The sequence below is a fragment of the Stenella coeruleoalba genome (genome assembly GCF_951394435.1).
Source record: "Stenella coeruleoalba genome assembly, chromosome: 2".
NCBI classification, from domain to species: Eukaryota; Metazoa; Chordata; class Mammalia; order Artiodactyla; family Delphinidae; genus Stenella; species Stenella coeruleoalba.
In genome coordinates this window covers 182,528,814-182,541,133 of record NC_137147.1, presented here as the reverse complement: position 1 = coordinate 182,541,133, position 12,320 = coordinate 182,528,814, and the positions used below count along the sequence as shown (strand labels likewise).

At 37.6% G+C, this 12,320-nt stretch overlaps 1 protein-coding gene across 1 annotated transcript in view; it reads left to right on the top strand.

The window, feature by feature from the left end:
• Positions 1-12,085, top strand: part of RAB18 (RAB18, member RAS oncogene family) — a 32,728-nt gene extending 20,643 nt beyond the window's left edge. Inside the window, exons 3-7 of the mRNA XM_079914609.1 lie at positions 2,087-2,148; positions 6,030-6,102; positions 7,418-7,536; positions 7,610-7,676; positions 10,834-12,085. Of these exons, the coding sequence (XP_079770735.1) occupies positions 2,087-2,148; positions 6,030-6,102; positions 7,418-7,536; positions 7,610-7,676; positions 10,834-11,009 (497 nt within the window). The 3' untranslated portion in view covers positions 11,010-12,085. The remainder of the gene's footprint in view (positions 1-2,086; positions 2,149-6,029; positions 6,103-7,417; positions 7,537-7,609; positions 7,677-10,833) is intronic.
• The last annotated feature ends 235 nt before the right edge of the window (positions 12,086-12,320 follow it).

Here is a 12,320-nt window from a genome sequence, read left to right as displayed (position 1 = left end):
GGCAAAATAAAATTTATCAGAAATATTCCCACTGCTGCCACCAATAAGGCAAATTAACAGCCACTTGCAAAACAGAAGACCCAGACTTGGTGAAGAAGCAGTTTGAGCATCTAAGAGCTAAAGAGATCAATGTCTGCACACGAGATCCACCAGAGGAACCAAGGGAGGATGAATGAGAACTGAAGGTCCTGTGTCCAGGAGAGGTACCCTTTCAGGTTGCCTGTCTCTTGACTTTGATGGTAGGACTCCAGGGGCAGTGTTTCCTGAGGGTGTTATCTGTAGCTTTCAAATCTAACATGTCAGAAGAGTAACTTGGAGACAGTTATTGACATGCAAATTATACGTATGACAGAGAAAGTCATTAGACTGCCAAGAAATATATGCAGGAAATTATAAAAGAGAAAGAGGATATTGGGGGAGGGAAGGAGAACACAAACATTCCGGGAACATTGAGTTTCTTTTCCTGGGTAGACTAGCTGGTAGCAGTCTGCCCTTGAGCAGATTTGTCTTAGGTGTTTAAGAATAGAAAAGTTCTTTCTATCTTCTCTGAAGAACCTTGAGAATTTAACTGTGGAGCATGTGTGACAGGCCGTCTCTTTGCGATGTCTACCAGTGGCCTTCATTTAGTACCTCTACCAAGTCAGAACCATTTCTTCATCCACATTTTCTCAAGTTTGGGTGTCTTTTTTTTAAGCTATATGAGTAAAATGTAAATAATTTCATATTTTTTATAAAAATGGTGTGGCAGATTTCTTTATCTAGACCTGGTGAATACAAGATTACTTAATATATAGAATTTTTTGTTTGTTTTGCCTCAAAGAAACTGCACTTAGGTTTTCCTTGGACTGTGCAATTGGCACTGTCCTTTAACTTGTGGTTGCCTGACATTCTAGGAATGACTTCATCAACTTCTTTATCACCTTAGCCCAAGACACCTGTTTTTTTTTAATCTTTGGCATGCAGAAAGACCTGGTGTAATGCATGTTTTGAAATGCGTTTTTATTACCTAATTTGTGTGTGTAATGGATTATCAGAAATCATCCAAGAATTACTAATATATTTCCATATTGGCGACAGGTGTTCTAGGAAGCATTTAGTATTTGAGCATTTACATATATCATCTTAGTTGTGGCTGTTTTGAATTAATTGTGATAAGCTAAAATCTCTTGAAAGTTTCTTTCCAAGTGTCTTGAGTTAATATTTTCCCTCTGGCCAGTGGGATAGACTGCACATTATTTCTGATACTCTCTTAAGACATGTGGGCAGTTACTGTCATTTAAGCCAGATGGCATGTGTCAAGTCCTTTTCCAGGGCAGGGAGAGGTTTTGGGGGCTGCTGTAGTAGAGCCCAATGTGACTTCTTACGGAACTTGTCTTCTCTTCATATAAATCAGTGCATACAGATTTCACTGCTCTTCGAGCACTCCTCTTTAACTTATGAAGATTCTTAAAGGATTGGGCATAAACGTTTTTGTGTGTAAATTCTCTTTTTGCAATTGTGCAGTAGCAAGTGATTATTGATAAGGTTATATAAAATGAATACTGTTTTTTAGGATAAAAACAAACAAAAACAAAGAATTCTTAAGGCGAGAAAAGAGGGGCCCCTTTATAATTTTACCAGTCTTCCAAGCTGCCCACAGCCAGAATCTGACTTAGGGTGTTGGCAAGCTGTGAACAACGCTCCTAATAATAGCTTAGGGGGCCCTGGGAAAGTGCCCCAACCCACAGTCAGCCAGAGATCTCTACATCAGCACGGTGAACTCTAGCTCTTGGCTTTTAATGTGCCGGGTCGATCACCACCTTACACCTTACACTTTCATTTTTTTCAATAAAACGTTTGCTTTTTCAAGAAGTACAGGTAGGTGAATAAATTTTACAAGCATTTGGTTTTCATTTTTCTCGATTAAATTCTAAGCTGCTAAACTTTAGTGACACTTTTTCTTCTATCTTCACATCCATAACTCTAAGAATTCGGATGTGAATTTGGGCATTTAATAAAGTGGCTTTTCTGTTTCTTCATTTTCTTGGTAATTGATTTAAAATGTATGTTTTACTGGAATTCTTATCAAAATTTTCATTTTTCCAAGGTGTTGACTTTAAGGTGAAAACAATTTCAGTGGATGGAAATAAGGCTAAACTTGCAATATGGGTAAGAATTTTTAAAATGTATTCTGTGTAAATATTAAACTTGTACTTTTTGAAGAAGCAGAAATTGATGTGTGTAGTGTTCTAGAGGTGAATGAACAATGTGTGTTTAATAACTTGGGAGATTTGATGTTGATTAAAGGATAGACATAAATAGTTATATCTTATAATTCTGTAATCAGGCAGAGACTTGTTTTACTTACTCAGATTTTTAAAATATATAATCCCTTCAGAATATTTGAAAACAGAGTATTAAAAAAATCATCGTCTGCCAGAGAGAATCATTGTTATTGAATGTGTTTCGTTAAAGTTTTAAAAAGACAACCTACTCTGAACTAATGCTAAAGACAGTTGTTGTGGAGAAGGGAATGAAGCGATAGAAAAAATGATTTTTCATGTTTGTTAGTGTAAATATCTATAAAATTTGAGCTTGCCAACTTTGGATTTTTTTTTAAATACTGATGCTGAGTGTTTACTTACTAGCGTCTTTTCATTTGCCTGGTAACCCAACTGTTCTGATCCGCATTCTCTGCTAACTAGACCTCTTCCTGGTAGTGCTGAATAAGGTAGCATTAGCTGCCGGAACGTCCAGGTTACTCAGTCTGCGTCCGTCTGCTCCTCTTTCCGCCTCTCCTTCCTTCCTTCCTATCTCTGTCTCTCCATCTAAGTACGATTGCTTATATATTAAATACATTACATATAAAAATATACTCATAAGCTAATTCCCACATACGCTATAGTTAAATATCTAAGTATATTTTTATAACATGATAATAATATTAGGACTGGTCTGCAGTCATCAAATTGAGTCATACTTCGGTGGCTAAGTAGTAAATGCTGGCTGGGTGGGTGTCAATTACAGATTGAAACAGCAAGTGTTCATGCATCGTATGATCTCATTCACGTTAATGGCATTCTCTGAATGGCACACTATTTCTAACACACACTTTATTCCAAATGACTGTGTGTCTTATGTTTTTTTTGTGTTTTTTTCTAAGATACAATGCTTTACATGATTGGTAGCCTGTTTGTCCCTTCCCCAAAATATGTTTAATATCAATCAGTACAGTAATGTCTAACAAGAAACAATTTGGAAAATGTTGGACTAGACCATAGTAAAATATATATTGAAGTTTAAGAATGCTCCCTTCTTTCCGAACTGAAGTGGAGCCTGATTTTCCGTGTTTTTCTTGTTTGACTTATTACCTCTTCTGCCCTTGCTCCTGCTGTGACATACACAATTTAGAATAGGATCTGAGGCTTGATGGTTGCTGTGAGATCTTACTTTCATACAAGAGGTTTTTTGTTTGTTTGTTTTTAATTTACTTTCTAGTTCCTGCTCAATAAAAAGGTTGGCAGGTATTACTGAAGTGACATCTTTATCATAGGCTTATAAATATTTTTTAAATAAGAGAGGCTTCTCCTGACTGCAAGGATAATATAGTTTCATTCTAAAAAGTATAATCAAAATAGTATGAAATTAATAGAGAAGTTCATCTTTAACCAATGTCTGCATTTTAGTGAACATCCTATAAAATATGTCAGACACATGCACATTGTTACACGTGTTGTCTATGCAGCTTTCTGAAAGAAAGGATTCACCTGCTTGTCACCCTCCCCCCAACACACTATGTACATTGTTCTGTGTCAATAAATATAGAAGTACCTCAGTTTAAATGACCATCTTAAGATATTTACACCGTTAATAGTTTTTCACAAAGATCAGAAGTGCTGTGATGAGCATACTAATTTTTACATCTGTGTGTACTTGTCCAGTTACTTTACAGTGTATACTTAGAAGCTGAATTACTGTCTCAAAGAATATGAAGACTTAACATTGGGGTATAGGAAAAAGGTCTTCTGTACTATATATTGTTAATCTTTCTCATTTTTGCCTTTCTGAGTAATAATTTTTCACTTATATTGCATTTCTTTTGATTAGTGAGCTTTTTTCTTGCATATTTGATTATATTTTAATGAATTTTCTTATATGCTTTGCCCTTTTTATATTAGTGTTCATCTTTTTCATGATTAAAGTCTTTATATAATAAAAATACTAGCTTTTTGTCATGTGCCACATTTTTTCCACTCTGTCATTTGTCTTTAAAATCTTATTTAAGAGGAGTATACATTAATGTTCTTGTGTGTAACACTAACTCTGTCATATGCTGCAGACTTTTTCCCCTAGTTTGTCATTTACTTTCAAATCTTGTTGAGGATGAGTGTGGGGGGCGCGGGGAGAGAGCATGGTGTTGGGGAGGGGTGTTCTTGCCATACCAAGGGTTCAGTATTTACATGATTAAATCAGTTATTTTCTTCATGCATCTGGGTGTCATGTCATATTTAGGAAGGCCTTCTCACTCAGGATTAGAAATATATGAATCTACTTCATGTAAATAAAATCAGCTCCTCTCCCACTTGGATGCTCCTTCTAGGATTATTCAAACAGAATAGAGTCAGGCCCAGCCCTGCCTCCTGTGCGCCCTAAAGTGCGGCCCACACATCATGACCTACTTGGCACCCACCTCTGAGGTGGTTCTTCTCTACATCCTTCCCTCACTTCTACTCCCCACATTCTGTCATTTAGCCTTTCTAGATCCTTTCCAGCTTTGTCCGTTTCTGTCTTTAATAATCCTCTCTTCTTCCATCAGAAAATAAAACCACATATAATAAGCTCTGCTTCCTTTATCTTACAAAGATGTTATTACTTACTGCAAATGCCTGTTTTGAAGGCAAGCAAAGATCTAACTTCTGACTATTTAAACATATAAATTATATAGTTGTTATAAATTCTGATCCATCTGAGCTTCTGCTTGCCCCACAGCTGAACTCACACTTACAGCCATGGGACGGCAGTTGTTGACATTCGATGTACGTCTTTCCTTTTCTTCAGGTTATTTTACATTAGCAGACTGCAAACTTTTTCTTAAAAGACTGGAAGATATTTAGTTCAACCCCAAGGTGGGCCGTCCAGCAGTACATAAGTGAATGGGTCTGGCTGTGTTCCAGGAAAACTTTATTTAATAAAAACATATAATGAAACAGGTGGTGGGCTGAGGCAGCAGTTTACCAACTGCTGCTTTGCTTAATCTTAGGTAGACTTGAGCCACAGTCCGAGGATGGTAGAAAGAAGACAGAAGGAACCAGGCCCAGAAGAAGAGACTTGCTAATTAGTTTACAACAAAAGTTGAGCAACTATTCTATGGCAGGAATTTCTCCGGGTTCTGGAGTTAAACTGGTGATTGAGCAGATGTGGTCCCTTCCTTGTGAAATTTACATTTCCTAGCTTGTGTACGTCTTATATTCATTACCCCTAATATGAGTCAGAAATGTAATAAGGAGTGGTTTGGTTTTAATGCATTTTCCTGAAAGAAGATACATAGAAAACATTTTTTAAAGTACAACCTAAAAATTGCCTACTTAAAATAAAACACCCCTGTAATTCTCTTTAAATCATTGGTTCTCAACCTTGATTCTGTGTCAGAATCACCTGGTGGGAAGAGTATTAAAACTTCTGTCATACCCTAGTTAAGTCAGAATCTTCATGGGTTCAAGCTAGGCGTCTGTATTTTCATTTCCCAGGAAATTTTATTGTGCCACTGGAGTTGAGAACAATGGCTTTCAATGAAATGAGTTTCATGTGTGATAAAAATCTTAAATTCAAAATTGTAGAAAACCTATACTTTGTTACATTTTTTCTACAGATGAGGCAGTATTTGTTAGTTTTTATGTTACACTTGTCAGTAAAAAAAAAATGTCTTATTTGAGTTTTAAATGAGCTTGATATTTTAATAATGCTGTTCAACTTTCTGCTTTTAAATTAGTATGTTGAAGGTTTTTATTTATACTTTGTTTTGTTTAATAATAATTTATTGCCACTTTTAGGATACTGCTGGTCAAGAAAGGTTCAGAACATTAACTCCCAGCTATTATAGAGGTGCACAGGGTGTTATATTAGGTAAGGTTTTACTTTAATATACCGTTTAAAAAATATTGTTTTATTACTGGGGAATTTCTAATTTTCCTTGTTTGTGAAGGTCAATAAGTTTTTCTTTCATTTTTCTTTAGGGCTACTTTTATGTGACTTGAAGTTACATTAACTTCATGTAATATTAATGAATATTTACACTTTTAAAATTTTGTTTCAGCCCTTTGTCTAGCAATTAAAAAATAAAGATCAGACACATGTACTAAGGAGTGGTTTGGATTTATGCATTTTTCTGAAAGAAGATACATAGAAAACATTTTTAAAAGTACAACCTAAAAATCGCTTACCTAAAATAAAACACCCCTATAATTTATCTGGTTTAAAAGCGCGTGTTGCTGAGGACATAATTGAGGACCAGTCCTCCTGTCATTGGTCTGTCTTAGAGTATTACCAGAAACCAATCTTTAGTCAGCAGCTTACAAATATTAACTGCCAGATTATAAAAGAAGGAGAGTGTTGGTTGCTTAGCAGAATCTGTTTTCTTAGTCTTGAAAAATAGCACAGAGCACTTAGTACTATTGATTTATAATCGCACAGAACTTAAAAGCCAAGTGTGGATTTTCAATGTAATTTATTGAAAAGTGCTTGTTCTTAATATTCCTGAGAAACTGTTTAAAATGAATATTGATCAATTGTAGGGAGAAATCTCTTCTTATATATCATGACTTGTGAGGCTTTGGTTTCATTTCTGTTAATTTGACAGTGACTCTCATAGTTTTGGTTCAGCATCTCCTAAGTTTAGAAAACACTTTAAATTAATAAGCTCTTTAGTAAAATGCAGAGTGATGGGAGATGAAAGTGAAAGCAGAGGAAGACGATCAGGATTCCACCCACTAACTTTACATATTTTTTCAAATTTTCAAATTCTGGTCCTTGTGAGAAATAAAGTAACAGGGTCATAGATACTGAAATTTATGTAAAATTTTTTGGTATTTTGCCACAGATTTGAATCTAAACACCTTCTGGTTTTCAGACAAACTTTTTTTATTGTTATAAATGGAGACACAGCTGTTGTTTTGCTTAATTTTCAGTTATCACATAGGATATAATTTCATTTCTCTCACAACATATGTAAATAAAGTTGAAGTATGTATGTAAATGCATATATATTTTTTTTAAATACACTTGTTTCTTCCATCTGGATCAGTAGGCACTGATTTTTAAGCATTGAAGGCTTAAAAAACAGACTTGTCTGTATAGTAATGTCAGTTCCTAGTACATATCAGAAATGTAATGCCATTGTTTCTTACTTTTGATATTTAATAAATGATTCTTTTTATTTCAGTTTATGATGTCACAAGAAGAGACACCTTTGTTAAACTGGATAATTGGTTAAATGAGTTGGAAACGTACTGCACGAGAAATGACATAGTAAACATGCTAGTTGGAAATAAAATTGATAAGGTGAGAAGTCAGACACTTGGCAGTTTGGCTCTATATTTTGGTAGCTTTTCTTAATCTTTGATTTATCTTTTAGGAAAATCGTGAAGTTGACAGAAATGAAGGCCTGAAGTTTGCACGGAAGCATTCCATGTTATTTATAGGTAGGTGTGTGAATCTTTATCTTTTCATTATTAATGAAGAGTTTTTAAATGGAGTTTCTGTTACATTGTTCTCTTTATGAACCATAAAATGTGTGTATATAGCTCATGGTTGTCTTGTGCTATAAAACTAACCAACTGTAGAACCAGGTTCCTTATTTTTCTTTCTGTGAAAAAGAATAGGATCTCACATCCTGTGAAGCCTTACAGAAGAGTCACACCATTCCTCTCCTTCAGGAAAGCCAGGGACCCAGCCCTGCAGTCGCACCTGCTGGTTCATGTGCTGGCAGCAGTGGCACCACCTGAGAGCTTGTTAGAAATGCTTCATTTCAGACCCTAGCCCAGTTTTTCTGAATTAGAATCTGCATTTGAGAAAGATGTTCATGTGATCTGTATGCACGTTAATATGTGAGAAGCACGGTAGAGCTAGTGTTGGCAAATACAGCACGGGCCAGATGTGGCCCCACTGTTTGTATGGGAACACACCATGGCCGCTCATCTGCGTTGCTGTCTGTGGCTGCCTTTGTGCTTCATGGCAGAGTTGCCATTACAGTGCGAGGCAGTATGGCGTCAAAGCCTGAAATATTTACTCTCTAGCCACTTACAGGAGATGTTTGTTGGCCCCTTGTCTGGCATAGTGGACTGGCTCTACCAGTTGGGAGCTTTTAAAAGTTACACTCTCTGGGCCTTACTTATCACGGGTCTGAAACAGAGCCTCGAAGGCAGTTTATAAGAAACACCCTAGTTAATTCTGATGTGAAGCCAGCCTTAGGAATTACTGTTTTAGCTATTCCACTGTATTAGAACACAGTAGGAATCAGGAAATGGAAATGGGAGAACATCACATATAAAGAGAAGTGGGGTGGTGTAAGTGGAAGGTGTAGGGAATTTTAGACAGGGATTGAGTAGTATCTCTACTGCTTACTTGCTAGGTGTCTTTCATTTCTATATGTTAGTTTGTTCAATTAATATTTATTGAACACTGAGGATACAACAGTGAACAAAATGGTCCAACTTCCTGTCCTCAGGGAGTTTACATTCCAGGCTGGGAAACAGACTCGTATAAGTAAGTAGTGCTATGCAGGAAATAAAACATAGTAAGGGAAGAGGGAATGACCAGGGTGGGAGGTAATACGGAAAAGTTCTTTGAGAGAGTGCCATTTGAGCAAGAATTCGTGGTATGAAGATCAAGACGGAGAGTGTCTCAGGCTGAGAGAATAACGAGTATTTCCTGAGGTAGGAACCAGCTTAGTGTGTCTGAGCAACAGGAAGGAAGCTTGTGGGCTGGAGCAGAGCGTGTGCTGGAGGAAAGGGTGGTGATGATGGGACAAGAGATCTTAAAAGGTCATGTTGGACCTCCTAGGATATGGGAAAGAAATGAATTTTATTCTAAGCAAGGTGGAAAGCAAGGGAGTAGTGCTGTGACTTGATATTCTTTTAAAGAGACTCATTTGTGTAGCAAATGGCCCGTGAGAAGCAGAAGCAAGAGGGTGCTTATTCTCTTACAGTGGCCTAGATGAGGGGTGCTGGTGGCGCTGACTGTGGTGGCAGTCATGGCTGGTGGGAAGTTGGCAGATCCAGGAGACGCTTTGAGGGTAGAGCTGACAGCACATAGGTTGGGTGTGGAGGATAAGGGAAGAGAGCAGTCAGGATAAGTTCAGGTCTCTGGCATGAGCAGCTGGGTGAATGGTGGTGCCGTAACTGAGATGTGGAAGTTTGAGATGAGAACAGGTTTAGGCAGAGGAATAGGGAACCAAGAGTTCTGCTTAGACGTAAGACCTGTCTTTCAGACAACCAGTGGACATCGTGGTCACTGGCATTTAGGTGGCGTTTAAAGTCATGGGATTAGAGCAATCACTACAGGAAAAACTGGATAGAAAAGGGCTGACGATTGAATGCTGGGGCGCTCCAGCAATCAGAAGTCAGCAGAAAGAGGAGTGCCAGCAAGTAAGGCTGCGAAAGCTACACCAGTGAGAGAGGAGGTGCCGGGAGTGTTCAGTGTCCTGCAGGCCACGTGAACCAAGTGTTCAAAGGAAGAAGGCGGTCGGCCACATCAAATGCTGCAAGGGGTCAAATGAGAAAAGGACGTTGGATTTGACAAGGCACAGGCTTTGGTAGTCTTGAAAAGAATAGTTTCCATGGAGTGGTGGGAACAAAAGTCTAATCAGCGTAGTTTGAAGAAAATTTTGAGATAAAGTGGAAACAACTTATATGGACAACTCTTTGTGACAGTTTTGAGAGAGTAGAGAAACTAGGTGGCTACTGGAGGAGGTGTGGGCTGGAGGGCAGGTTGTTTGGTTGGGCGGGTGGGTGTTTAATGAGACGGACAATAATTTTGGTGGGCTTTGAAGCTGACTGGTATAATCCAGAAGAGAGGGCACATGATTTTTCAGTGAATGAGAAGGGATGGGATCCCGGGAACTAGACAAAGGGGGGCCTCAGACGGCAGCCGGGATGGTTCACCTGTTGTAACAGGAGTGAAGGCAAAGCCTAAGGATACAGATGTGGGTGGGCTGGGAACCCTGTCAGTGGGATGATCAGGAGTTCTTGCCAGGTTGTTTCGGGTTTTCTCAATATAGAGCTAGATCATCAGCTGAGGTAGAGGAGCTTTAAGATGACGGAATAAATAGTCATCTCAGACTGGAAAAAAAGGTAGTCACTGGGGAAATACAGGATTGGGGAGCAGGGCTAAGTGTCCACATGCGTCTCATAAGCATAAATTTAAAATGGGACTAGTGTTCATGGTTGTATGTCATTTATCCAACCACCTATAGCTGCTGGGTCCCAGGCACAGAGCAACCAGATTGTTTAACTTAGAGCCTAGATTTCCTTATTCTAAAACGGGAATGATACCTGCTTCAGCGGCTAATATTAAGAACTAAAAAAATTAAGGAAAGAACTTTGGCGTAGTATTTGAGTAGGGCTTTAAAATTTACAACTCTATCACAAAATCTTGGGCTTATATACCGCTAGTCTTATAGATAGAACTTAAATAGCTCAACTTTGAGAGTTGCAGGAAATTCGCTAATCTTAAACCTGTGGGGAGAGATTTGGCTTTTTATATATCATCAGCTGATATTTCTGCTGTAATAGTTTTCCAGAAAAACGTAGAAATATGATCAGAAGAGAATATACTCTGACATTTTTCCTTGAATTTCAGAGGCAAGTGCAAAAACCTGTGATGGCGTACAGTGTGCTTTTGAGGAACTTGTTGAAAAGATCATTCAGACGCCTGGACTGTGGGAAAGTGAGAACCAGAATAAAGGAGTCAAACTGACACACAGGGAAGAAGGGCAAGGGGGAGGGCCCTGTGGTGGTTACTGCTCTGTGTTATGAACTCTGGGGAGCTCCATCTCTTGCATATTTGATCGGATAACGTCATCTTTCTGTATATAAACTCTTCAACTGCTATTTTAGGGTCCTTGCAGTTTGCACATATTTGTTTTGTATCATGGCAGTAAATACTTGCGAGAAATCCCACTTATCGACTGTTTCCAGGTAAAACATTATGGTAAGCATGCATAGTTTGCAATCTGCAGTTTTTTATGTAACATAAAATAGGTGTACCTTTATAAGTACATTTGATTTTATGATTTACATTCATCATGTGATTTTTTAAAAATCCACTTATCTAGTGTATGTTGATACAAGGTCTATTTCTGGTGTCCTTTTCATTTAAATACTCATCAATTACTGAATTAATTGGTATGTAGAACTCCTAGGACCACTGAGAGACATACAGGTATCATCAAACCTGGCAAATTTCCCTTCAGAAATAACAAAGAGCATGATTCCATAACTTTTCTAGGATGTTTGCTGATGGATTCTCTTTTAGTACTAAGCAAATTTCTCTTTACAGGATGTAGTCCAGGCCAATTTATAATTAAATCTCTGTTTGTTCTGATGATGCTTCTAAAATAGCATCGATATGTTAAAGAAGTTTGGTCTTACTTTTAATTTAGTTCACAAGTAGCTCGGTTGCTTAACTGGAGTTTTAATTCTGTGATATGTACATGGGATTCATGACCCTTTGTGCAGCAGTTTTGCTTATGTGGTATTTGACAGGATGGCAATAAGGTTTCCCCCCATTTTGTTTTCAGAAGGACAGGAATGGTGTGTTTACGTAACTCATGTAGTCCTTTGACCACTTTTAGAAACAACACCTTTTTCCATAAATGTTGGTGGTGTTTGTGCAAGCACTTCAGTCGTAGCTTGTGTAATGTTAATGAATATCTGTATCTTATGACTTCCATAAATGGCTAGTTGATACTCAAAAGCCTACTTCTGTGTTTTGAGGGTTGGGGGAAAAGACACTAAATTATAATTTGAGAAAGGCATATTGCTTCCAGATTTTGATGTGTGTGGGAAAATACTGTTGCAATGAAAATCTTGGTAATTTACTGTAACAAGTAGCCAATAGTTTATCAAAACCAACTTGTACAGACTAATAAATCTTTTCCACAGTATTCAGTTTTCTAACCTCTTGCTGTTGTACACTGTGTATTTTTTCACTCATATATTTAATTTACATTGATCTCTGCTATTTTAAGCCTCCAGATAAGTAATTTGTCCTTTCAGGCGGGTTACTCTAATACCCCTCAGTAAGATTAATAAGAAATACTAATTTCTAGGCAGTTTGTTCTCTGT